Below are 23,407 nucleotides of genomic sequence, written 5' to 3' on the forward strand. Positions count from 1 at the left end.
CATAATTTGGTTTTTGGCCTGCCATAGTTTGTTCATATCATAGATTCCGGTCAGCTGCAAATTAAGAAAAATCCAGAAAGCAAAAACTTTGCTGGCACAGACGTTTAAGCCGATTCCGTGCTGGCTTTAATTTTCTGTTAATTTACTCGAACTCATCATCTCATTGTTGCAATGAATGCTCAACACATTTATTTTGTCACGGCTCCTCATTCAAAAAGCGCAAAAGGACCTTACCGTGCCATGTAACCACACGACTGTCGGCCGCCCTGTAACCAGGCTGACACCATGAAACCAACGGAAAAATGGCCTTCTTTGATGACCCATACACGAACACTTTTTCTGAAAGGCGACCCCAGCACCACGCATTTCGCCACATTACGGATATGGGCAGCGTGACGTCAGCGCCCAACCAAAGGGGGGCTTCCGCCGCGACGATTGGCTTGCCAGTACGGCAATACAAGTTCTCTTTACGAGCATCTTGCGCATGACGACCGACAGCTTCGTTGGAAAGGGATGTCTGTTAACTGTCCCTTCACTTATCTGCTCGCCGGAAGATATCGTCTGTAGACTCGAACTTAGCCACGGCAAGTAGAACTCGGGTAAATGCATAACGTCATTAATTAGAACATTAGTATTGTGTCTGCATCCCTTACGCATTTCGGGGCGACATTACGAGAATGTTCGAAATTCGTCTAGAATCCCTTGGTCAATGTGCTAAAATATTAAGCCACGTTCTTTTACCAATTTAGGGAGCTCAGCGATCTGAGAATAAGTCAAACTTTTGGGCTGCAAGGGAGAGGTGTATCGCCGCGTGCAACAGAAAACGATACCATCAAGTAATGCACAATCTTGCACATTCAAGTCAAGCTGAATTCGTAGGCCGGTGATGGATCACTTTGTTATGCTGGTGAACGACCAAAACACATGAAATTAACATGGCTTATATAATATGACGCACATCCATTAAACAAAAGCTTACGCGTACCCCAGGCGTACAACAATTAGGTAAGAACCACATGCATTGGGCGGTCCTATGAATAGCACATGCGTTTTCTACACCACAGTTACAAAAACTCGCTGTTGTTTTATGGCGTACCTTTATGCATCTAATTACAGCCGCTTGCTCTCAGCCTCAAGCCCATACAAGCATTGGTCGAGGTGAATTGTTCATTATGAGTTGCTGAGCATAATTAAGTAGCTATTGTTGAGTATTGTAGGACGCAGTTGAGTATTGTTGAGTATTGCTGATCATGTTATGTTGTTGGTTATCACTGCTGATGTCGTGATATAGTTAAATTGAAAAAGGCAATGTACCATCAAATTCAGGCCAAAATTACATAATATGACACAGGCCAACATGTAAAAACCAAGACACGTGCATGGAAAAATGCTCCGAATTTGTGCAAGCACTGCGATTAAAACTACATAATAATGATAATAAATCCATCTAGCTACTATACCATGCACGACACAAGGCATTACGCTAAGGACGCACGAAATTAGCGGCTAAACTGAAAAAAGTTACGATGACCCACACAGAGCATGAGGCCAGAAATTGCTTACGAATAGCTGACATCACGAATCTTGCAAAAACATCACGAACATCCCGGTTAATCAGGCTCCTACGTATCAATACACTATGCACTATGCTGTCCTATGGGCTGCCCGAAACACGGGCGGCTGGTAGAAATGCCTCGTCCGACTCGGCCAGAAATGGCCGTTCCCGAGTACAGGGATAGACAGAAACTTGTCAGCGTGCGTTATTGTCCATTAGCTGAATACCCGTACTAAGAACAGATATATATTTCTACACGCTTGTTTTGCTTGCAACGCTTGCTGATGTTTGCTTCTATGTCTTTAAATGCGGAACATTCCCTTTAAACATCACGTACTTATCCAAAATGTTTCCGGAATGGTATATGCTCAAAAAGATCTCAGCATGCTACCAAACAAAACAAAAAAATCAGATCTCGTGGACATTTATATGCAGAAGGCAATTCCTTCGAAACGATATGCAAAATGGCAAGCTTCTAAGAGGATACTCCATCTCCAACGCGGCAGCTGTGACATTGCGATTCCCTGCAACAGCAGCCACCTGCTGCGGGGTCGCAGTCAATGCATTTTCGAACACCAAAGCAGCATTGGGTACCTACTCGTGATCGTGTGAGTAGCCCTGAGAGAAACGCTCTGTCGGGATTTCGTAAAGTATCTGTTCATGTAGTTAACTGATGATGCTGATGAGATGATGATGATGATGATAGTTGCTGCCACATTATCGCAAGATGTGTGACATGTTGTCTGAGGCCCACCATCAGAGACAACGAGCCTCCGTGGCGAGCACTATCTCTGCTTGTGCGTGGTTTAAAACCGAGTGCTAATTTAAGCTTGAGTTGCACTTAGGGGTAGGTTTGGGAAACGCTGTAGGATGAATCATAACTGACTCATTCATCAGGCAAACCTGTGAAAGAACACCTTGCAAACAAGCAGACACAAATGTCAGGATGTTACGGCGTTGCTGTCAGCTTAGTACGTGTTCTCAGGATGTTACTGCGAAGCCGTGGCGACCGGCTCGGTACCTGTATCAAAGAAATAAAAGAAAACAGCACATATGGGTCTGTCTATCACTACCACTGACCAGTGAGGAGTGCCAATGAGGTACATCGAACAACCAGAGACTTTTATACAGCAGGTACACGAATCCACGTGGCTTAGCATAGCAGTGCGTCACAGTTTATCTCTTCCACACTTTTCATCTCTTCCATACCGTGGAGTTGTTGATGTCGCAAAAAAGAAGTTCGAGATATCAACCGCTAGATCCCGCAAATCAACGGATATTTCGCGCACCCCGACAGCGTGCTTTTTGCGATGGTAGCTGACAAGGAGGTTGTGCGGAAGTAAACAGCAGGCGGTAGTTAGCTGCTAGGAAGCAAAGCTCGCGCACCATTCATGTCTTCGATGTTCCAGGGTTGCGCTGAGGGGCATGGCGCTACCCTGACATGACGACGTGAACAAAACAAATTACTGAGCCAACAGCCCCCCCCCCCTCCAATTCAGATCACCTTACTTTTGCTCAAACTCTCAGAAGAGCGAAATTTCTCTATTTTATATCGGCTTTCAAGATGAATTTCTTCTTGTCACGAGACACCTAAAAATATTTTTACAAAGGTCGCCTTGATGCCTATAAAAGAAAAACAAATGCGTTCAAGGATCAGATCAAGGATGAGCGTAATCAGTAAGCGTGTTATGCGAAGTGAATTATTGCCACGCAGCAGGCGATGGTGGTTCACAGTGCCCACAGCGTCCTATGCTCGAGCGACACTAAAAATTCGCAGCTTTATCCGGAGCACAACTATGCTCTGTGACGTTTTACCGCTGTTTTTTCTGGGGGCGGTACCTGTCCGGCACGATCGTTTTGTCCCCTGCGCGACAATGCGCCGATGATGTATGATGCCAATATGACTGGGTCGAAGTGCCCAAAATTCGACACAGTCCGCGACGCGTGGCCAAATAAAACGGCGTGCCGGCGCGCACTCTTTCAGTTACAATCACAGCACGTGTCCACTGCGCCGCGGACGCAGTGCAGCAAAATCAATTCGCGTAAATGTAACACGAAACGACCGCGTCACCGCGCTTATTGCACGTGCACGTGGTCAATCTGTGACGGCACGTGCCGGCGGGCACGTGGCGGCGCGGCGCGGTGTCGCGGTTGGCCGGCGGCGCGGCGCGCGGGACGGCGGGCGGCAGGGGCGCCGCCGCCGGGCCCGCCGCCGCCGCCGGGTGCCGGCGCGGTGGGATGCGGTGCCCGCTGTGCGCCCGGCCCGGTCCACAGGGGGCTGCGCTGTGGGGTGCGGTGCCCGCTGTGCACCCAGCCGGGTCCGCAGGGGGCTGCGCTGTGGACAGTGCAGGGCGCGAGCCCGTCGCTGGAGTGGAACGCTGGCAGGAAGCGTCACGTGGTGTGGCGTGCTGTGGAGGGTGGCAGACGGTGGGATGAAGAGGTGAAGCAGGCTGTGGGCTTGATGTGCGCAGTACTGCCTGCAGTGGCTGCCGTTCAGTCCGTTCTCAGGTCATCGTGCGTGAATGACGATAGGAAGTCGTCCTTCACCACGGCTGCCGAATGGACGGCTGAATGGGCCCTGTACTAACCCACTGTTTGTCGAGCAGCGCGCTGCCAGTGACATTCAGTGCCACCATAAGACCGTGCGCCACTTGGAGCTTCGCAGAACGTAATTGCTTCTTGAGTTGCGCTATTTGAGCCTTGTTCAAACCGAATACTATTGGATTTTCAGGACCACTCCGTGTACCACATGCCGGTTAATCATCGGCAATGCACGACGCGTTCAAGTGCGATTCAAGTTTCCGAAAGGCGAGTGGCCTAATGTGGAGGTCATTAGGTCGCCTCGTGCAGCGTATTTCGGCCAGGTTAAAGTGGCGCACATTAAGCAAACGAATGCGACAGACGTCGTCCGATACATTGATGTAAGCGGCTGATTGCAGAGTGCACATTCGGCGGTTATGAATCACCCGATACACCAAACCGACCGCCCTGAAAACGCGGTGCAGTCGTGGGTCGAGTATGGCCGGAAATGTACATCATGGACAAAAGGTCATGCGAGGAACACATTTGGTAACATAAAAGAAAACTAAGGTGGCTTCGGGTGTGGGAAGGAAACCCCAAAATGTCTGCCCAACACTCCCGGCATGGTGTCCCGCGTGCTGGGGTGCGCTCGGCCTGTCGTCTGGCCTTGGCCTAGGCAAGATTTTAGACCTGGGACAACCGGAAACCTGGGGGGAGGGGTGCAGCCAGCTGATAGTTTGGGCAATCAAACTATCGAAAAACACCATCATTGCTCAGTCAGGGTGCACGCAAGCTTCGAGGGGGAATATTTCTCCCTTCCCCCCCCCTCACCCCCACCCGGCTGAAGCCCACGCGACCGACTTTGAGGCATTCGGCTTGGTTCTGGGGCACCTTTGGCTTGGCTTGCCTTGCGTTTTGATACACGCAGACTTATGCAAACGCACGTTGGTAGCGCCTCCATCCACTCGCAAGCCGTGTATATGCTGTATTCACTCGGAGTTCACCTAGTAAACATTCAACATTCGCTATCTCTGGCGAACGCGCCTGTTTTAACCCCACTGCATTTCGTCTCAGCCGTCGCTTTTACATGCATTTCAAATGCCAGCGACATGAAAGGGCCGTCATCCTGTGCAAAAGTTTCAGCGAGGCACGACACGTGTATTGCTAGAAACAAAGCCGCCTACGCGCCGCCTGTCGACCGCTGAATGGCACCCGTTCTCGGTGAGTGACCAAACACTGAGAGCGGCGGCGCGCGCGCCCGCCCGCGGGCGCGCGCTTTCGGTCGCCCACCATCCGGTCGATAGGCACACACACACACACACACACACACACACACACACACACACACACACACATGAACACCTCATCTAATTACACCCGGTCAAATAGCCATCACCGCTGGCAAGCGCGCGTTTCCTGGCCGTGTTTTACCGTTGCTGTTTTCCCTGGCTCCCGCGGGACGGCGCCCCCCGCGCCGTCTGACAAGTACTAATTTCCCGCCGGCGCGCCGCGAGCCGACTCCGCGGCACCGGGGCGTGCGCAAATTGAACGAATGGTAATCAGGGATATGGTGACCGGCGCGACCCACGAGCTCGTTCCCGATCGGTGGCCGCACCGAGACGGAGACGTGAGGGGGCGGGGAGGCTCCCCGGTGGCCGGCGGTGCGCTCCCCGGCGGATTCATCGTCAGCTGGCGAGTCTTCGGTGTCGATGTGGAAGGGCAAGAGGTGTCCACTGTGCGCTGCTGAATTGGTCATCCTGGGAGGGGGTCGTCGGTGCGCAGCAGCGATGTGCGATCTCTGAGGCGTTAGGCAGTCAGGTGACTATCACCAGCTGTAATCGCTAATCCCACTTCTGTCGGTAAATGTCCCGGGAGCAATGGCGTGTAGCTGATTGGTGACAAGTTCAGGTCGAGGAAAGGAGCAGGGGTGCGAAGGCCCCAAGCCTCCATGAAAGCTCAACATAATCCCGTCAGTTCTGTGTGAAGAGCTGAGTTGAGGTGAGTCGAGACTTAACCCCCGACCCTCCTCTCTTGGCGTTGCCATGCCGTGGTGACTGATGATGACAGACCGATAGATGAAAACGCTATTAGGCGATACGTCCAGACCAGCGAGAATGATCTCGTCTGACTAGCCTGTCGCGGCGGCACTGAAGCCGTGCACGGATGATCTCTATCGAACAGGAACTGACACCTTAGCCAATGAAATGTACAGTGGTAACCCAGCCCCGTTACGTGACCGTTCCCTCATCACCATATTACGCCTGTCAATGTGTCTCAGAAGGCAGCGATCGCATGAACATTAGAGACCCCGCTTCATTACGTTATTTACACTGATGTGTGCAGAGCGTACTCGCAAACAAGCGACTGGCTAGGGATAGGAAAAGGTAGACACACGTGTCATTACATTACATAGGCCACATGTGTCTGCCCTTCTGTTAGTCATCCACACTGGTGGTGTGGGTGACTAGCGCCTGCTGGAAGGAAAGCAGCAATTAGCTTTTAAGGCTGGAAATAGGAAAATGTCCGGCTATCGGGACGAGCAGAGCTGTGTCCGAAGCTGTGCTGTTGTTGGCAAGTCCGCCACTGGTACATCGGTATAATTTTTAGACAACATCGATTTTCGGGGTGCTCACTGATGTCAGGTGCCGTGCTGAATTTAAAGAATCTGTAACCAATCAGTACGAAAAATTGACGCTAGACAGCTTGTTTACAACTACATGGCAAACCTAGATATCATCAATAGACAGAAAACGCCTGTTTGAATCGAACATCATTTGCCATATTATAACAAGATAATACATACACCGGCCACCGCTGGCCAATGCAAAGCCTGCCATAAGTATTCTACCAGCACAAATAACAACGGAACATAGATCAAAGGTCGCACGTAAAACATGCGACTTTCTATCGCCACGAGGTAACAGGATACGTAGCACCAAAGTCTATATCTAAAACCTTAATGGCGGCCAGTCGGCGCCACCGCCAGCGCGCCATTTTCTTATGGTCTAGATCATCCGACGTCGGCACCTGCCCGCGAGCGGCCGCAGTGCCCTCTACCGGTGGGCAAGCTGGATGTCTGTCTCGGCCTTCAGCATGAAGAGCGACCGCAGCGGGCCGTCCTGGACCGCCGCAGGGCTGGTGCCGCCCCTCTCACCGCGCTCCGGCTGCAGGACAAACGGGGTCGCATCATATGGGGTCAGGTTATACGGGGTCAGGCGAGACGGGGTCAGATCATACGGGGTCCAGGGAAGCAGGGTCAGGTCATACGAGGTCGAGGGGAAGGGTCAGGGCAAACGGAGTTAGAGTGGCACGGGCAGGTCAAACGGGGTCAGGGAGAGTGGGGTCAAGTCATACGGGGTCAGGGAAAGGGTCAGGTCAAACGGGGTCAAGGGACGAGGTCAGGTTATACGGGATCAGGGGACGGAGTCAGGGGAGGCGAGGTCAGAGGAGGCAAGGTCAGGGGAGACGGGGCCGGGGAACACGGGGTCAGAGGAGGGGGCAGGCGAGGCAGGGTCAGGAAAGACGGGTTCAGGTCATTCAGGGTCAGAGGTTTAGGGTCGAGTTATACGGGGTCAGGTCATACGCGGTCAAGCGAGATGGGGCCAGGTCATTCAGGGTCGGGCGACACGGACTCGTATCAATCAGAGTCAGGTCGAAAAGCATCAGGCCAAACGGGGTCTGACGCATCAGGTCAGACAAACATGACTCGGTTTAAACGGCATGGAATGGGTCACATCATACTGGGTCAGGTCAAACGGGGTTAAGAAACTGGGTCAAGTAAAACGGGATCAAGTCTGAAGCGCCTTAAGAGTCAGCTCATATAACGTTAGACAAACACAGACCAGATGTAACCAGGACTGGATCAAGCGGGGTCGGAAGGATGACATCATCAGTCATGTCAGTCATGGTCATGTCATCATGTCATGGCCATGTCAGTCATGTCAGTCATGTCAGTCATGCCAGTCATGTCAGTCATGTCAGTCATGGTCATCATGTCAGTCATGGCCATCATGTCAGTCATGGCCATGTCATCATCAAGGATGACATCATCATCAGTCATGTCATCAGTCAGATACCCAGTCAAGGATGACATCATCATCAGTGTCAGGACAATTGAGACCGGACGACTTGTGTCCAACAAGGTTGGGCAAAACGGGATTGCATGGGTCATAAAAGAGCGCTTGACTGTGCTGTCGAACACGGTCGGGAATGTCATGAGGTCAATTAGGCCGAGCTAAATGGGGTATGGTAACACTGGAAGCACGACAAATTAGTTACAACGGGACCAGGTCACACTTGCAGTTCTGATCAAGTAATTCAACTGGAATGCGTCTTTGTCCAAGCAGAGTCACACCAAACATGATTAGTTGGCAGTTGGGGTAGCAGGAATCAAAACATGCCAGGCAACAATTATTTTCCTTGAGTTGAGTTTCTGTTTTGCACTCAAGGGATATGGTTTGCATAAATGGCAAAAAAAAACGACGCGTCGCAGTTACCTTTACACGAAACTTCACAGGTAAGCAACCGTATCAGGATCCTTAAGAAAAGCTTGTTAAAAAATGTTTAATACCTGTTTGTACGATATTTGGTTGCATTCCTTCTTATTACAATCATATCTATATATGCATATATATATATATATATATATATATATATATATATATATATATTTATATATATGCGTATACATATGTATACATACATATATACCTGCTCTAAGAACTGGAGGTGTAAACTGGACTCCTTTTTTGAAATTTCAAACGTTTTCAAAACCTAGTTCTAAAATTAGACGCACAGGGATAAACATCTGGATTTTTTGGACGGCCCATATTATTCTGTTGCTCTGCAAATTATATGCATCTCAACTTATTTAATGCTCCTTATTTTCAAAAATTTAAGTCCAGAGCACAAACAAGGTGGAGATAGAGTAGATAAGGAAATACTCTTTTTTGAACATGAGATAAAATCCCTCACGGCATGCACTGCCACATATTTCTTGGGCCGTGGGACTTATAAACTGAAATGGGAGCGCGAGCACCGATGTCCCCAACTCTCGCAGTTCCCATCAATTTTGGATTACCGCCTTACGACTGGCGCTCTTGGGACAAAATAACAATTTTGTGAAACTGGAGATTTTTGGACATACTGATTGTTAGACTATTTTGGACGGACGCCTGGCCCATCCTTGCACATTGCATTCAATTTTGGACGAGGACTTTTAGAAAACGGTACCTGTGGTTTGAACCGGGATGGTAAATCGCTGAACGCTCTAGCCAATGTGTTCCAAGCTGTGGGTTCGCATCCCGGACACTGCACAGCTTTTTCATTTCGTCGCCACGCCAAAACGGGAATTAACTAGAAGCATCATTTTCCTATGCTATCAGCTGCACCTAGAAAGTATTCTGTTTTTTATCGGAAGGCTTGGTTGGCACGACCGTGGTTTGACTCAGCCGTTGCCTGGAGCTGGATATGTTGGTTTGGGAATGCAAAACAATGTGTCTGATCAGCCCACGAATTTGTAGCATGCAAACAGCAGCCAGTGAGGTGGCATGACGTGCATATGCATACACCCCTGGGTAGTTTAACACACACACACACACACACACACACACACACACACCACACACACACACACACACACACACACACACACACACACACACACACACACACACACACACACACACACACACACACACACCACACACACACACACACACACACACACACACACACACACACACACATATATATATATATATATATATATATATATATATACATATCATCTTCGCGTAACATTACGCGCCTCCAAAATGTCTTCGCTGATCCGCCACCCACAGCACCAATGGGCAGGTATCAGCCGAAGTCCATATTTCCATGCTATCAGCGCATGCGTGAGAAAACATAGTTATATGGTTTAACCAGAGGATGCAAATTTGCAGGGCGTTCTGTTTTGTGGTCAGGATTCACCTACGAGGGGCCAAATCAGCTAATCAAGGTTCTTTCAGCCACGAGGTCCCTCTTTCCTTCGACATCTTTCGTCCTGTTCTCGGCTTTGGGAGACCTTGTTAGCCTCGGGGCTCTTTTTTATATCACGCGGCAGGTTTTTAAGTTCTTCGAGAGGGCAACACAATTTGTTCAAACTCAAACAGCGCTGGGCCTTCGGATCAGGAGAAGGACGGGACCATGGAAGCCCAAAAACCTTGGCTACGCTGCTTCTGATGAGTACCAATGTGGCGAATAGGGAAAGAATGTGAGCAGAACTACATATAAAACGTTTTGAGACTGCAACGTTGCGCGATACATAAATTTGTCTACACGAAGACCCGTGTGTGTGTGATAGTTTGCATTTGCAGAGATTTGCGCATGATCAAATTGTATGCAAATGGAGAACGCAAAGTTCCTCCGAAGGAAGTTTTGAGTATGAGGAAACACGACACGAGAAAACCGGCAGGCTTTTTCTTCTAGCCACTTGCGCACAATTCGTTCAGCTCGTTGCCCAGGTTTTTCCAATGGCTTCCGAAGTGTCGCGCCTGTGGTGGTGATGCACGCCAACACAAGTCTTGCACTGGCAGACAGGGGACAAAAAAGGTAATGATTTCCTCTAGTCCGTCAGTCAGTCATTGACAGCTATATAGGGTCAGTTTAGTAATTAGCAAAGCGGCATGATATTCACACAAGAGAGCTTAAGAGCCTGTTGTGTGCTGCTGGTAATGGCCGGCTAGGATTAAGGAAGACAAAAATGGTGATTACCAGCCATCTGATGCGGCAAGCGTCATTCTCTCCCAGAATAAGTTTTTAAGAACATCCAGCTAAGCGCATTCAACGAAATCCGCCCTTGCAGCCTTCTAAAGGCTCCGGCCTAAGCCCGACGTCATTTCTGTAATGGCTCTCGCGAGTGAAAACAGCTGACAAATGGTGGCTGTCGCCCGGGAACGGTATGTCATTAGACAGCTGGCTTCCGCCGCCCCGAAAGGCAAGCGCCGAATGATAGGGCTCACAACACCCGGCGAGATCTGGGGGTAACGCGTGCAGGGAGCAGTCGAGTGGAGTGTAGGTCAGTTAGCTTGAGTAGCGGCTCCCAAGAGCTGGTGGTTAAAGCACGCAGTCGCGTTAGAGCGCAATGGTGGGCGTTATCGATGGGCGGTGAAAGCGGACAACTGTTATGAAAGTTGTTCTTAAGTCTCACTCAATTAATATGTGTGCTTTACTCCCTTTTTGAAAACCTCTATGCAGTTTCTGTCAAGGTGCATATACTAGTAATAAGCGTACAGTAATTGTGTGAGTGTGTATATTTCTATATTACATCCACGCCGCGTTATTCATTGCAGTGGGTATGAAAACACAATATGCGTGCGTATGCCCTACGCTCTCGAGCATCTTTGACCCAGCAGATTACAGATGATTCCGTGACAAATTTGCCATTTGTGTCACACGATTTTTTCAGCGTGCGAGCCGCTGGTCCTACTTAGCTAGCCGTCTCCAATAGCGGTCGATGTCCACACGACCAGCGTGGAATGCATGCTCATGAATGTCCTCCCTTCAGACCAGCGCCCCATCGACAGACCGAATTTTCGTCCGGAAGCGCGCCGACCTCTCCGCCAGGGCGCATCGATGCGGTAATCAATGGACATTTTAAAGTGATTATTTCAGCGCCGCATGCGACACAATCATGTTAAAAGGATAGGCAACAAGTCGGCGGTCGGCATTGTACACAGCTCGGGCCTGACTGATTGCTTCCATTGGCGGGCGGCCGGGCCGAACGTCGATTAGTTGCTGCCGCCGACAATAGCGAGTGCCCGAGTGGTTAATCGCCACAATACGGGCGGCAGGCCCGACCCGCCCTCAAAGCAAAGTCGGCCGCCGCTCCCATTAAATAAAACGACGCAAAAATGCATTAACGCCCGCGTCACTATGAAAGGGACAATTTAACAGTGGTGAAAGGTGGCGCCGGCGCGCGGCCTGGACGAAAATGGAGCCTGAGCAAACTTCGGGCGTGTTTGCCGCCGTCAGCGACAAAGCGAGCGGCGGGCGCCGCCAACGGTTAACCTGCATTTGCCGATGCACTACAATAACTACTGCTGATGGCCGATGTTTGTGGAGCCGCCAGCTTTGTTACCGCTAATATAATTGCGATTGTCCGGCGAGCGCAGGTCGATGCTGCAAAAGATCAGCGCCGCGGCGAAATGGCGGCGCCGCCGGGCAATGGCGGAGGGCGCAGCGACTGCCAACCGACGTCTTCACCGAAGCAGCCGAAGCGGTGCTTGGAGATGCCCGGGACGTGATTGCATGGCGCAACGGTTGCACATTGACCGGGGGGATTGGTAAAAGGTCGGAGAGATGAGTTTAATATTTTTGCAATAAATTAAGTCTGAGTTGTGATCAAGCGCCTGCAACCAAAGCGTCTGCAGGCGTTGGCTTAGGCCAAACTCGAATGCCTTGCTAAACGTGAGGCTCGGTCTCCCAAAGGTATGGCCGGGGATCCACCGATTATTATGGTCAGGCTCAAAAGTATCATAAATGGTCTGTAACCGGCAACTTATTAATCGCATGCAACGCGCCATAGGTTACAGACAACAGTGGCATCTGTAAAATGTACGAATAATGTACCCACATTGTCGGTCGTGGACGCGTTTGCACGACTTCTCATCCTGCGTCTTGCCGGCAGCGCCTTCTTTGGCCGCCTCGAGCAGCGCGTGCCCCCTGATCTCCGCCTCCAGCATGGAGCGACCTCTGACCTCGGCGTCGAGCAGGGCTTGACCCCTGACCTCGGCGTCGAGCAGCGCCCTGCCACCGGTGGGGTCGGGCAGCCAGGGCTGCCGCAGCGGCCGGAAGGCGGAGGCGGGCGGCGCCTTCTGCTGCCGGGCCGGCTCGGGTGGTGGGGGCGGCGGAGGCGGCGGAGGCGGCGGCGGCAGACCGGCGTACAGCCCCGAGTAATCGAGAAGACCGCCAAGCACACCCGACGCGGCCAGCGGGAAGCCGAAGGCCGGCCGCTTCGGCCAGAGATGTGCCGGCGCCAGCGGCGCCAGCTCGGCCCACTTGGCCGCCGGCCACAGGTAGTCGGCGAAGGTGGCCGGCTCGAGCGCCGTCAGTCGCTTGTAGGCGCCGAACGCTGGCAGGCGGGAGAAGCAGGCGGCTGGAGGCGCCACCAGGCTCGGCGTTGGTCGCACCAGGTCCGGGTAGGGCGCAGCCAGCTCCAGCGGCGCCGCGCCGCTTCCGCCGCCGCCGCCGCCGCCCCCGCCTCCGCCGCCGCCGGTCGTCTCGGCGCGCGCCTGCTTGGCGGGCGCGGCGGCGGCCGGCGGCGGCGCGCACCGCTTGCGCGTGCCGCCGTTGAACATGGCCTTGACATCCTCCCAGGCGTGCACGACCTCCTCGGGTGGGCTGCCGTGCAGGCGGATGTGGCGGCGCCACGAGTTGAAGTTGGCGGCGTCCGGCTGCACGTAGCTGGCCTCCGGGGTGCGGTGCGAGTGGAAGATGAACTTGTTGGGCGAGTAGAACGACCCGCACAGCGTGCACTTGATGCACTTGGCGCGCGATGAGTTGTAGCGCGCCGGGTAGAACTGGCCCTGGCAGCCCCAGGCGCACAGGTGCAGCACGTCGAAGGTGAAGTTGTCGGGAAGCTTGGGCGGCGAGTTGTCGCCCAGAAAGCTCTTGCAGAGTCGCTCGGCCTCGCGTTTGGTAATCATGCCGCAGCGCCGGCTGGAGACGGGCATGGCGCCGGCACGTCGCAGGATCTCCAGCTGCACGGGCGTGCACTGGATGCACGTGATGCCCAACGCCACGCGCCGGTTGTGGATCTCGTTGTAGCTGAAGCCTTTGAGCAGCGTGTTGGAGATCTGCGCCAGGCAGAGTCGGTCTTTGCCGTCCATGGTGAGGGAGACGATCGGCACACCGTACAGCACGACGCTGTTCACCTGTGGCACGGGCCCATACGGTCTCAAGGTATCACGTTACGTCCCACTTTTTATTTTTGAGGATAGCTGTGCCATGAGTGTCAGAATATTGCATTTTCGAAAATCGATCTGTGAATATCAGATGGGTGTTTATCCGCCGAAACAAAGCAGCTGACGCGGTAGCACCATCACCACCCCTGCCCACCCACCCACACCCACGCTTTCTTGAGCGGAGTGACACCACCTAACAGATCCCAGGGCCGTGCTCCAGCCTCCGGCGATATCGTCTCGAGTCCGGCCCCGAGAGGCATGGCCTCGCACCTGGTTCTGTTTGTGCGATGTCTCCTCGCCGCCGGCCGACTCGGTCGACTTCTGGTGTCCCTCCTCCGCCGCCGGTCGACTCAACCGTCGAGTCGGGCATCTCCATCTCGTCACGTGACAGCCTGCAACCAATCAGGACGCCGTCAGGCCAGCGCCGGCCAGCGGGTAAACAGCGCGACAAATTATGCCGGATGCCACTGGCGGAAGTTACGAGCAGGGGTCCTGCGTCCCGCCGCGCCCGATTTGAGGACCACTGGGACGCGAGCAGTGAGGGCGGTGGCGGGAGCGGGGAAGTGCGGCTGCTTTCCTTGTCCGCCCCCTGGCCTGTTACGAAGGCACCACTGACCCCGGGCCGTGGCGAAAGCCGTGGGATTTGTATTCGGACCAGTCTGAAGTCACGCACGAGCTCCAGTTCCGGTTTATAGTTCAAAAAGGCTGTGTGTGATTTCCGACGGGCTGTACGTCCGCTTTTCATATTTCCAGCCGGCGAGGTGCGTGCAGACTGAGGTGGTCAATTGGCAGTCAAGCATCCATCGTTTGTGGTGGGCGAAGCACACATCGGTGGTCAAATACCGCAACCACGGGCAGGTTGGCGCCGATGTCCGGGAAGTTCCAAACGCGGCCAGCATGCAGAGCAAGCCAGCTGTGTGAATCAAACCACACATACGTGAGCTTTGCGTCAGAGGTATATTTGGTCTGCCTGACCCGGGCACAGCCTAAACATGTTGTGGTGATTATGACAGCCGTCTTATTTATCGGCACATATGATATTGACGGCCCAACATCCTGGTCGGTCGTGTGGAACGGGTCGGCGAAGAGCTCGTAAGGCGATATCGTGTACGCAGCCAAGCTTTTCAATCTCTTCCTGCACTGACTCCTTATGACGCCACGTCAATTAACCATCGAAACAGCTGCAGCCGTCCCGTCGTCGACCGATCACCCTTGTTTGTTTCAAAGCACAAGTGTATTCCGCACATGGATGCTACGTGCAAAGTGACGATCATTGCTTTTCATGTCAACAATGTTCATCGTGGGAGACACTTATGCAAAGACGTTCGGAGAGAAAAAAAAATATGACGATAGCTGCAGTGATGTACCTCCGCTTAAAAACATCGCAAGAGACCGGCACAACGCTGGTGGGTCCGTCCCACGGGGATGAGCTAATGTCTGAGGATGCCCAATGCATGCATCATCACCGCACAATCTGTACGTCCAAGCCCCGCCAGCGCAGGCTGGACCGGACCGAGACCGGCCGTCCGACGCTGGTCAGCAGCCCCGGCCGCCGCAGCAGCCGGTCAGCACACAGACACGGCACAGGGGCGGCGGGGATGCTGAGCTCAGCAACGCTTAACAAGCGTCCCCGGGGGCGAGCGAGAATCACATCAGCCACACCCGCCGCAGTCGGCGCCGGCCCCCGCTTACGTATTCATGAAAACCCGTCAATATGCAAAATTGCCTGTTACGCCAACAAATTGTTTCACTCAATTGTAGCGAGTGACTTTGATGGGATTAGGATGGGCCTGTCGCTCGCCGTGCAGTGCTGGTGATGCGGTGGACGTGTCGGTCCTGCTGTGACTTTGCTGGGACGGCACTCTGATATTAAGTGACGGCATCGCGGAGATTATCGAGCCCCTGATTAGGCTGTAAAAATGCGATACGTCAGGCGCTTCGTGATTCGCTGACCGGCCTGTGATTCGTTAAAGCCTCGCAACTCATCAAACAACGAAAACGTATTACTTCTGAGGTCAGAGCTTTGCGTTACGCACGTGAAAACATAACCGCATTGCGCGAGACTATACATAAGTTTATGTGAATGCTAGCGTGTGTTTGAACAGCAGCGACCAGAATTGCTTTACCACCGTCCTTATTTGCAGCTTAACACGCGGTCGTCGACCAGGTTCCATTCGTCAATGTCATCTCATCATCGTTAATAATCTGGTGCAAATTAATCGCATCAAATTATCATACCACGCAAATTACACAAGTTGATTCAAATTACACCATTTAGCCCCCGAGATCTAATTCGTTCAATGCTAATTAACTTTTCAGATTACCGGTTAAATTAATTTAGGAACACGTTTCCGACTCGCTATCTTTGTTCCCAAAGTCATCAGTGGAGATAGGGGCAGGCATAGTTAAGTGGAGCGCTCTGAGCTTCAGCGGAAAGCTTCGCAAACCAACTCAGTACACTGGATCTGGACCACAGCGGCATCTAATGTCGGTGGCATGCACTTCGCACGACTCATTTCATGCATCAGTTTGCACACCTTCATCAGCGGCATTTAACAGCGCTGCTGGGACTGCTGATGACAGCAGTACACGCTGGAATACGTCGGCGATCTCGGACTAAAAACGCTGTGCCCACGACACCGGGTGCAGCGCACTCTATAGCAAGCTGTTTGCATTTGTAGCAAGGGTCTTTCCCGTCCCTGGTCGAAAACGACTCGGATGTTACCGGCACAGACAAAGACAACTTGAATTTTGCCCTGCGGAAAAAAACGGGTGGCCTGTTATCGATCAACGTCCTCTACAAACTCAAATGCCGTCAAGCAATGACCCGTCCTTGGATGATTACGGATTCCATGACTAACACGATCATTGCTTCTGCAGCCCTTTGCCTTGATCGTAGTTGCGAAGCCAAAACGCAACCACCAATAATTCTGGAGCCGATGTAGCCGTCTGCGAAGCAACGGGCAGTCATCAGTACACTGTGGCGCTGCTAAGATCCTGTAGCTTAGCGCGATTCATCTAATAGCCTCGATCAGGTGCTTCATTCGTGGCCACAAACCCTGCTGGGTGCGTCGAAAATTTTCATATGTCCACACAATCGTTTAATATTTTCGTGTCAACGGTATTTGGTATACTGAAGGCCGGTTTTCAGTAATGCAAAGTTATAATGCCGAAAAACCATGAGCATAATGCATACCATGAGGAAAGCATGAGCATAACGGATCATGCATGGGCATGAGCATTTTGTTATAGCAGCTACAATAGAGACAGTGCAACTGCATCCCAGTTCGGAAATGCATTGAGCAAAATTGCATCCTTGGCGTGAGAGTCCTTGAATAAAAAACCCTGTTTACGCTCACAGCCGCTGTACTCCTCTTGGACTGCCGGCTCGGATTGCCGCCCGTGCCTAAGCCGGCGCGGCAAACACGAGAATTGCGCGCCAAGTGACAGTTGTCTGCCATCGAGCCGCGCTCGCTGCGCGGCGAGCCCACCCAAACTAGGTACCAGACGCCGCGTATTTGCTGCCCACCGGGCTCCGTTACGAGTAACTGTTTACACCGGAGTGATTAAATTAATGGGCGCATATTTAACCGGATGAATTTTTAATCGGCTGGCGGGCGATGGCGCGGCCGGGTCGATAGCGCGAGCCTGGACCGAGAGGTCGCGCCGCGGCCGCTGGAGGCGCGTATTTCACGCGGTTATGTTACTTAACTTGTCATTACAAGTCCCCGGCCACTAGCGCCGTCATGCACGCTGCTGGGACGATTATTCACTCGCGTAGCTCTTTAATTCTGCAAGTGGATCGAATCACGCTATGCCGGTGTAAAAGGGTGGAGCCGGGGGCGGCGGGTGCCACTAGGGAGCGCGAGGCTCGGGCGCGACACATGCGGCAGGGGAATAGCGCTCGACATTACGGCGAATCAAATGATTAGATCCCTCAATTGCCGCCGGATCCGTGCAATTACTTTGCAATTATCCTCACAATGGCATAAGTGAAGAATGTAATCCGGCTTGTTTTGACGGTAGTGCTTCGGACAGTATCGCAGCGTGATCCAATATTGTGAGAGGCTCCGGGCGGCCGGTAATGCTGACCTGACAGTAACTGCGGGTCTGAAACATTGACGTGTTTGGCCGCATGGTGTTTCGCTAATTGTATCTCCGATGCCCACAGGCATTATGAACGCGACACCAATCTAGGTTATTTAATGCGCTTTGAACCGTCCATAATAGTGGGAATGAGCTCGTTGCAGCCGCATTTCTTGAAATATGAAATGGGAAAAGATCCAGCACGTAAATCTTCAAAACCACCCTGCGCTATTACCGAAATGCATATGAAAAGGTAAACAATAATGAGAATGTTAATGGCTATCATAGGCGCACCGTGTTCGTGCAGTTTCGTTTCGAACATACCCATCACAACCATATGTTATTTGCTGCGGACTATTTAGTGCAATTTTGCACACTGTAGACAGTCCCTTTGGTCTGATCCGGTGCTTTGTTTCCATTTGTATTGACTTTGAGATAGTGAACAGTGGGAAGCAAACGAGTCCTGAAGATGGCTTTCAACAATTCGCGGAGCCGACAGTTCAGTGTAATGCGGCAGGCAAACTTACGTTGACTAATTCTGCGGGATCGAGTTTGCACGGCCTTACAAGCAGAGCGACGTCCCAGGCGGAATGAAGCTCATGTGAACTGGACTTCTCATGATTAGAGTAAACGGAGTTCATTTCACGCGCCCCATTACTTGGTGCTAACTTATGATTAAAGACTGTGTGTTACGAACTTCTATATGGCATGGCCATGCTTGCTGTGGTTGTGGTCGTGTTTACAACAATACACAGGTGCATGGACGAGAACATTCGCACTTGAAGTGTCCGTGCCGGCTAGCATATTTAAGCAAACGTCTAGCTTTAAATATATGCACAAGGATGCATGTGCACTGAGAACATTCATGTTGGAAACCTTGAGGGAACAATATTAGGAAAGAATGGGTGCGACCATAATGAATGAGCACTGGCATCTATCACGGCGTTCAAATGCGCATAGGCATTGCTGTACCACCGTCCATACCTGAAAATTGCAGTTAGTTTAGATGAACTCTCGCACTCAACACATGCATTCAGTGCATGCAGATCATGGCCCCACACACACCGCACGTGGCGCGTGCTATGGAGCCTTATGCAACATTTTTTAGCATTTTCTAAGTTGAGGCTTGGTGTTCCGATGCATCTTTGTCTTCAGATGTTCATCTGGCGCCGCTTGCCATCCTACCGCGCATGTGTTGGCCTTCGTTATGGTCAAGGTCGTGCTCATAGGGCGCAACTGTGGGCGAGCGGCACGTTTTGCTCCATGGGGAACAGACCGTGCTTCCTGCCCCGTCGGCCGCTCCTGAGTTTTTCGCGGCATCGTGACAGATGGCCAGTTCCGACCTGAGAGAACGTATGCCCCTCCGGTTCTTGGTATCGATGAAGCGAATGAGCCTCGTTTGTCGCGCACTCCTTGTGGTACGTTACAGGAAAACGTATCTACAGGAAAACCATATACTGTTTTAAAATTAATATCCGTACCGATCCCGTCACTCTTTCACTCCATGGAGAAGGTGAGTACCCGGGGAATAGAAAGGCTTACTCCACGGAGTAAAAAGGCTCTTCAGTCGAGTGGGATCGCAAAGATTACTGACGCGGGTGACGTGTCGTTGACGACGCACATCTGACGCAAAACTTTTGACGGCGTGATCGTAGCCTCCTCCTGGACAGGCTATAATGGTGCGATGTGTACCCGGATAGCTCCACGACTACCTGCGAGACTGGAGCAGATTTTGGCGGGTGGCTCTGACCTGATTTTTCCCATTGGCCCACGGTGGGGTCCAGGCCTCCATAGTCGGGCATTCCTCTGTCTTTTCTCCATTCCTTTCCCATGGCCGGCTCTGTCCTATGCTGATGATACTCAACTACTGGACCACTTCCCTCCTTCCCACAAATTTCAAAATCGGTGTCAGTCCAACCGACTTAAAGAAACTTCGATTAGATCTATTTCATCATATTTGGTACCAAATATTCAATCCAAAAGACACACAGCTTCTGCATCACCCTATCAAGTCCACGCATCCCGTCATGTCCCGCTGTCAACGTCCTGGGCAAGGCCATAGACCAAGGCTTGACCTGGCAGCCCCACACATCGGCGGTGATTCCCAAATACAACGCTATCCATTTTTCACTCTACATACTCGCCACCATTTCATACCCAGTCTTTGAGCTCGCGGTAAAGGTCGCTTTTCCTCACCTACTGTACTGCCTCCCTGTTTGGAGCAGCGCCGCCCGATATCATCTGTCGCGGATCCAGATCTCACCCGTCTTTAAGTCGTTCGGGGTGGCTAAGCACGAGCGTAATGGTGCATTACCTCAAAATGTTTGGCGCGCTGAACGAACGCTACTGCCCGCCAGCCCTCAAAACATTTTTGTAAGCCGCTTCTAGGTATCCCAGAGAGAAGCGAGAGCCGCCGCTGCAGGAGAGCTGCAGCTGGAGAGATGTTGGCTGCCAGTCAGGCAGAACCTTCTCCTGTCCATTGACAGGAATATCTACAACCATCTCCTGTCGGGCCCGCGTGCGTGGAATTCCCCTGGCTGCTGTTATTGAGGTGTGGGGTCGCGGGGCGTGCCTAAGTGTCATACCAACATGAATGACAAGTTGATTTCGTTGCTGTGTTTTACTTGTATCGTGACCGTGGCCTCTTTTTTGCCTTCGTGTATGCGTCTGTCATTTTTACGTACAATGTACCCTGACTGGGCTCCTAGTGGCCACTGTGTGGACGAATCCTCACCCGGGCAGGACGCCTGTGCTTGGCAGAAAAAAGTAGTGACAAACCGCGTTGGTCGATGGCAAGCTACTTCATAATGCTCCTTGATCTAAGTAGCACTAATCTGTCTAAGTAGCACTAAGCTAATCTAAGAACACCAATTGTTCGACTCAGTCAGTCTCTTCTCTCGGATTTTTTCACGTACCTTGCGGTCAGTTCATGGTCGATTTTTCTTTCGGTAGGTCGCACATTTTTAAGCATGTTTCTCACGTTAGCTGGAAATTTGAAAATAAAAGGACAGTTTTCGTGCAAGTCACCGACTCTATTAATTCCTTGTTAGATAAGGCTTTCACGTAAGCTGCTCCTCATTTATTTCTTTGTCTCCCATAACCAACCATTATTTGTAATAAATATCCAGCTATCTGAAAGTCTTCAGATATCATAGTGTGCATGTGAGCAGATGAATGCTAACGAATTGCGCCATACACAAGACTTGCCGAGTACGTGATAAAGTCTGTATCTATGTCTCTCGTACGTCATATTTTTCTTGGTCGTCATATTGCAAGAGTGAGATCAATGAATTTGCCACTTGTTACACAAAAGGTAAGTTGGTAACCAACCATGCAATGATGGTCATTTGCAAGTGCGGTGACTGTCTGCGGTAATACTGTGCTTCTTAATATATGTCAATTTGTACTGCTTGCTATGTTAATATGATGCTCAAGTATAATCAAGAAGGCTTGCCATCCAATGGCAAAAAATCCTATGCGCTATCGAGTAAAGTCTTCAGAAGAAGCATTTGAGATCTTGGCTAATCAAGCATGTATATTTGCTCAGAAAAGGAACTTTGGACGAATTTTGAACGCACAAACTTTCCGTTCTTTGCTTACGCACAAGGTACAGTGATTCGAGCTGCATGGAATGATATCAACAACTCCATTCCCCACCCCCAAAAAGCATAGCATTAACGTTGTTCTACCTTTGGACGTAAATTATGCGTGTGTGATATACAGTGGCACGAACCTGAAAGGTACATACATCATCGTTATTGGATAAAGTATTGCATTGGCAGCTTGACCACAGGCCAATAAATATTTCAGATTTTGCAGAGCAATCTAGCCAATGTTTGAAATCCTCTGACACGGAGATAGACAAATGAAGTAGCCGAAATGTAATCAAAAATGACAAAAAAAACCTAGTGGTCATTTTGTTGGTAACGCTGTCACCACATTTAGGGAGAGTGTGTCTAGCCAACTTAGCGGTTTTGCTGTTCACGAAGGATGATGGGGAATTTCTATTTACAAATTTGTGTCATCGTTTCTACAAATTCGCCTCCACTGATGCGATGTTGCGACGGCCCCAAATTTCCTTTGGTTTGCATGGAAGACCAAAGTGGTTGGGTAGCCCCCAAGCAACATTCACTACTAAACACGTCGATATCATAAGGAAGGTTTCGTAGTTCTAGCCAATGGCTTTTCGAGGATGTCACTTGTCAGCGCTGACGGCAGCTTGCCAGCGCAGCGATGTCGGCGGCCATTATGTTGCTGTTTTTTTTTACATTCAGCTGCGCCAGACTCCAGGGAAATGTGATTGTTCTACGTTACCTAGCAACCAAAATAATGGCCATGTCTCTAGCGCACAGTTACTCGCGACATACCAACCAATGCATTCGTCCTTTCCTGCCCGCTGATTGGTTTATCTTTTAGAATTGTATTTGTTCATACACAACCTCGATGGGATCGATAAAAATCAAAATAAAAATTGTTGCAAGGCCCAAATGCATATTCAGCAACCAAATCAGCTATAGATAATTGCCTAACTCCCCTTAAACGTGCATTGAGAAAACCGAAAACATTAGAACACACTGCTTTAAACGTTGTAAAATAACACATGCCTCCTTTTCGACGGGCGAGTTGGAAAAGTTGGCTGAGTCTAGGCTTGTAATTTGTCCCAGAATGGTTCACTTGGCGCTAAAAACGCGTCACAAAGTGGCAATTCTATAAATTTTTGATAACACAATGCTTTGTGAACGGGGTCACAGGCTGCTGTTTTAGGTGCATGGTAGTACATGGTAAGAAGTTGAAGTTTATTCATGAAGTGTAAACAGATTTAAATGCAGGGTGGCTCCAATTGTATTACGGTAGAACAGTTCTGAAAATGCTTAGAAAAGCGAGGTGTTGCGCAGACCTCCTTTGCTAATGAAGGTTAAGTTTACATAACTGCTACAGTTGGCGCGCGCATGTAACTTATTCGAAAAACATCACTAACCAGACATGAACCTCAAACATGCAGTATTCAAGACTCAAGCATCTCTCTCAGACATGGGGGAATTCGAAACAAATTGCTCCACATAAGGAAATCAACGCAACACCGAAAAAGCTACAGACATGGAGTACGCTAATGTGTGCAGAGGATATTGCTGTGAAAAAAACATCTAAACAAATAATATAAGGCACCCTTCGTTTTTTTTTAAGTAACACCACACACAGCAACTAGCAGGACAAGCGTGCCACGGAAAGTATTGTTTGTGATCAAGCTCTGTCAAATTGGGATGTCTCTGAGGAAGGAAACACATACGCCAGTCTGCCA

At 50.9% G+C, this 23,407-nt stretch overlaps 1 protein-coding gene across 1 annotated transcript; it reads right to left on the reverse strand.

The window, feature by feature from the left end:
- Positions 1-7,128: 7,128 nt before the first annotated feature.
- On the reverse strand, positions 7,129-19,910 carry LOC119102965 (SKI family transcriptional corepressor 2-like). Its single transcript, XM_037226415.1, has 6 exons — positions 19,859-19,910; positions 14,293-14,414; positions 13,391-13,992; positions 13,118-13,231; positions 12,709-12,865; positions 7,129-7,239 (listed from the first exon to the last, which is right to left on the reverse strand). The coding sequence occupies exons 1-6, from the start codon at positions 19,908-19,910 to the stop codon at positions 7,129-7,131; spliced, it is 1,158 nt and encodes a 385-aa protein (XP_037082310.1).
- Between the last annotated feature and the right edge of the window lie 3,497 nt (positions 19,911-23,407).

The sequence above is a fragment of the Pollicipes pollicipes genome, unplaced genomic scaffold (assembly GCF_011947565.3).
Source record: "Pollicipes pollicipes isolate AB1234 unplaced genomic scaffold, Ppol_2.1 Scaffold_5724;HRSCAF=6776_pilon_pilon_pilon, whole genome shotgun sequence".
Taxonomy (NCBI): Eukaryota; Metazoa; Arthropoda; class Thecostraca; order Pollicipedomorpha; family Pollicipedidae; genus Pollicipes; species Pollicipes pollicipes.

Coding starts and splice junctions, on each gene's coding strand:
- LOC119102965 (XM_037226415.1), bottom strand. CDS start 19,910: ATGCCCGACTATGGAGGCCTGGACCCCACCGTGGGCCAATGGGAAAAA. Junction 13,993..14,292: donor CATCGCACAAACAGAACCAG/GTGCGAGGCCAT, acceptor CCCGTGCCACAG/GTGAACAGCGTCGTGCTGTA. Junction 13,232..13,390: donor AACGGCGGCACGCGCAAGCG/GTGCGCGCCGCC, acceptor ACCAACGCCGAG/CCTGGTGGCGCCTCCAGCCG.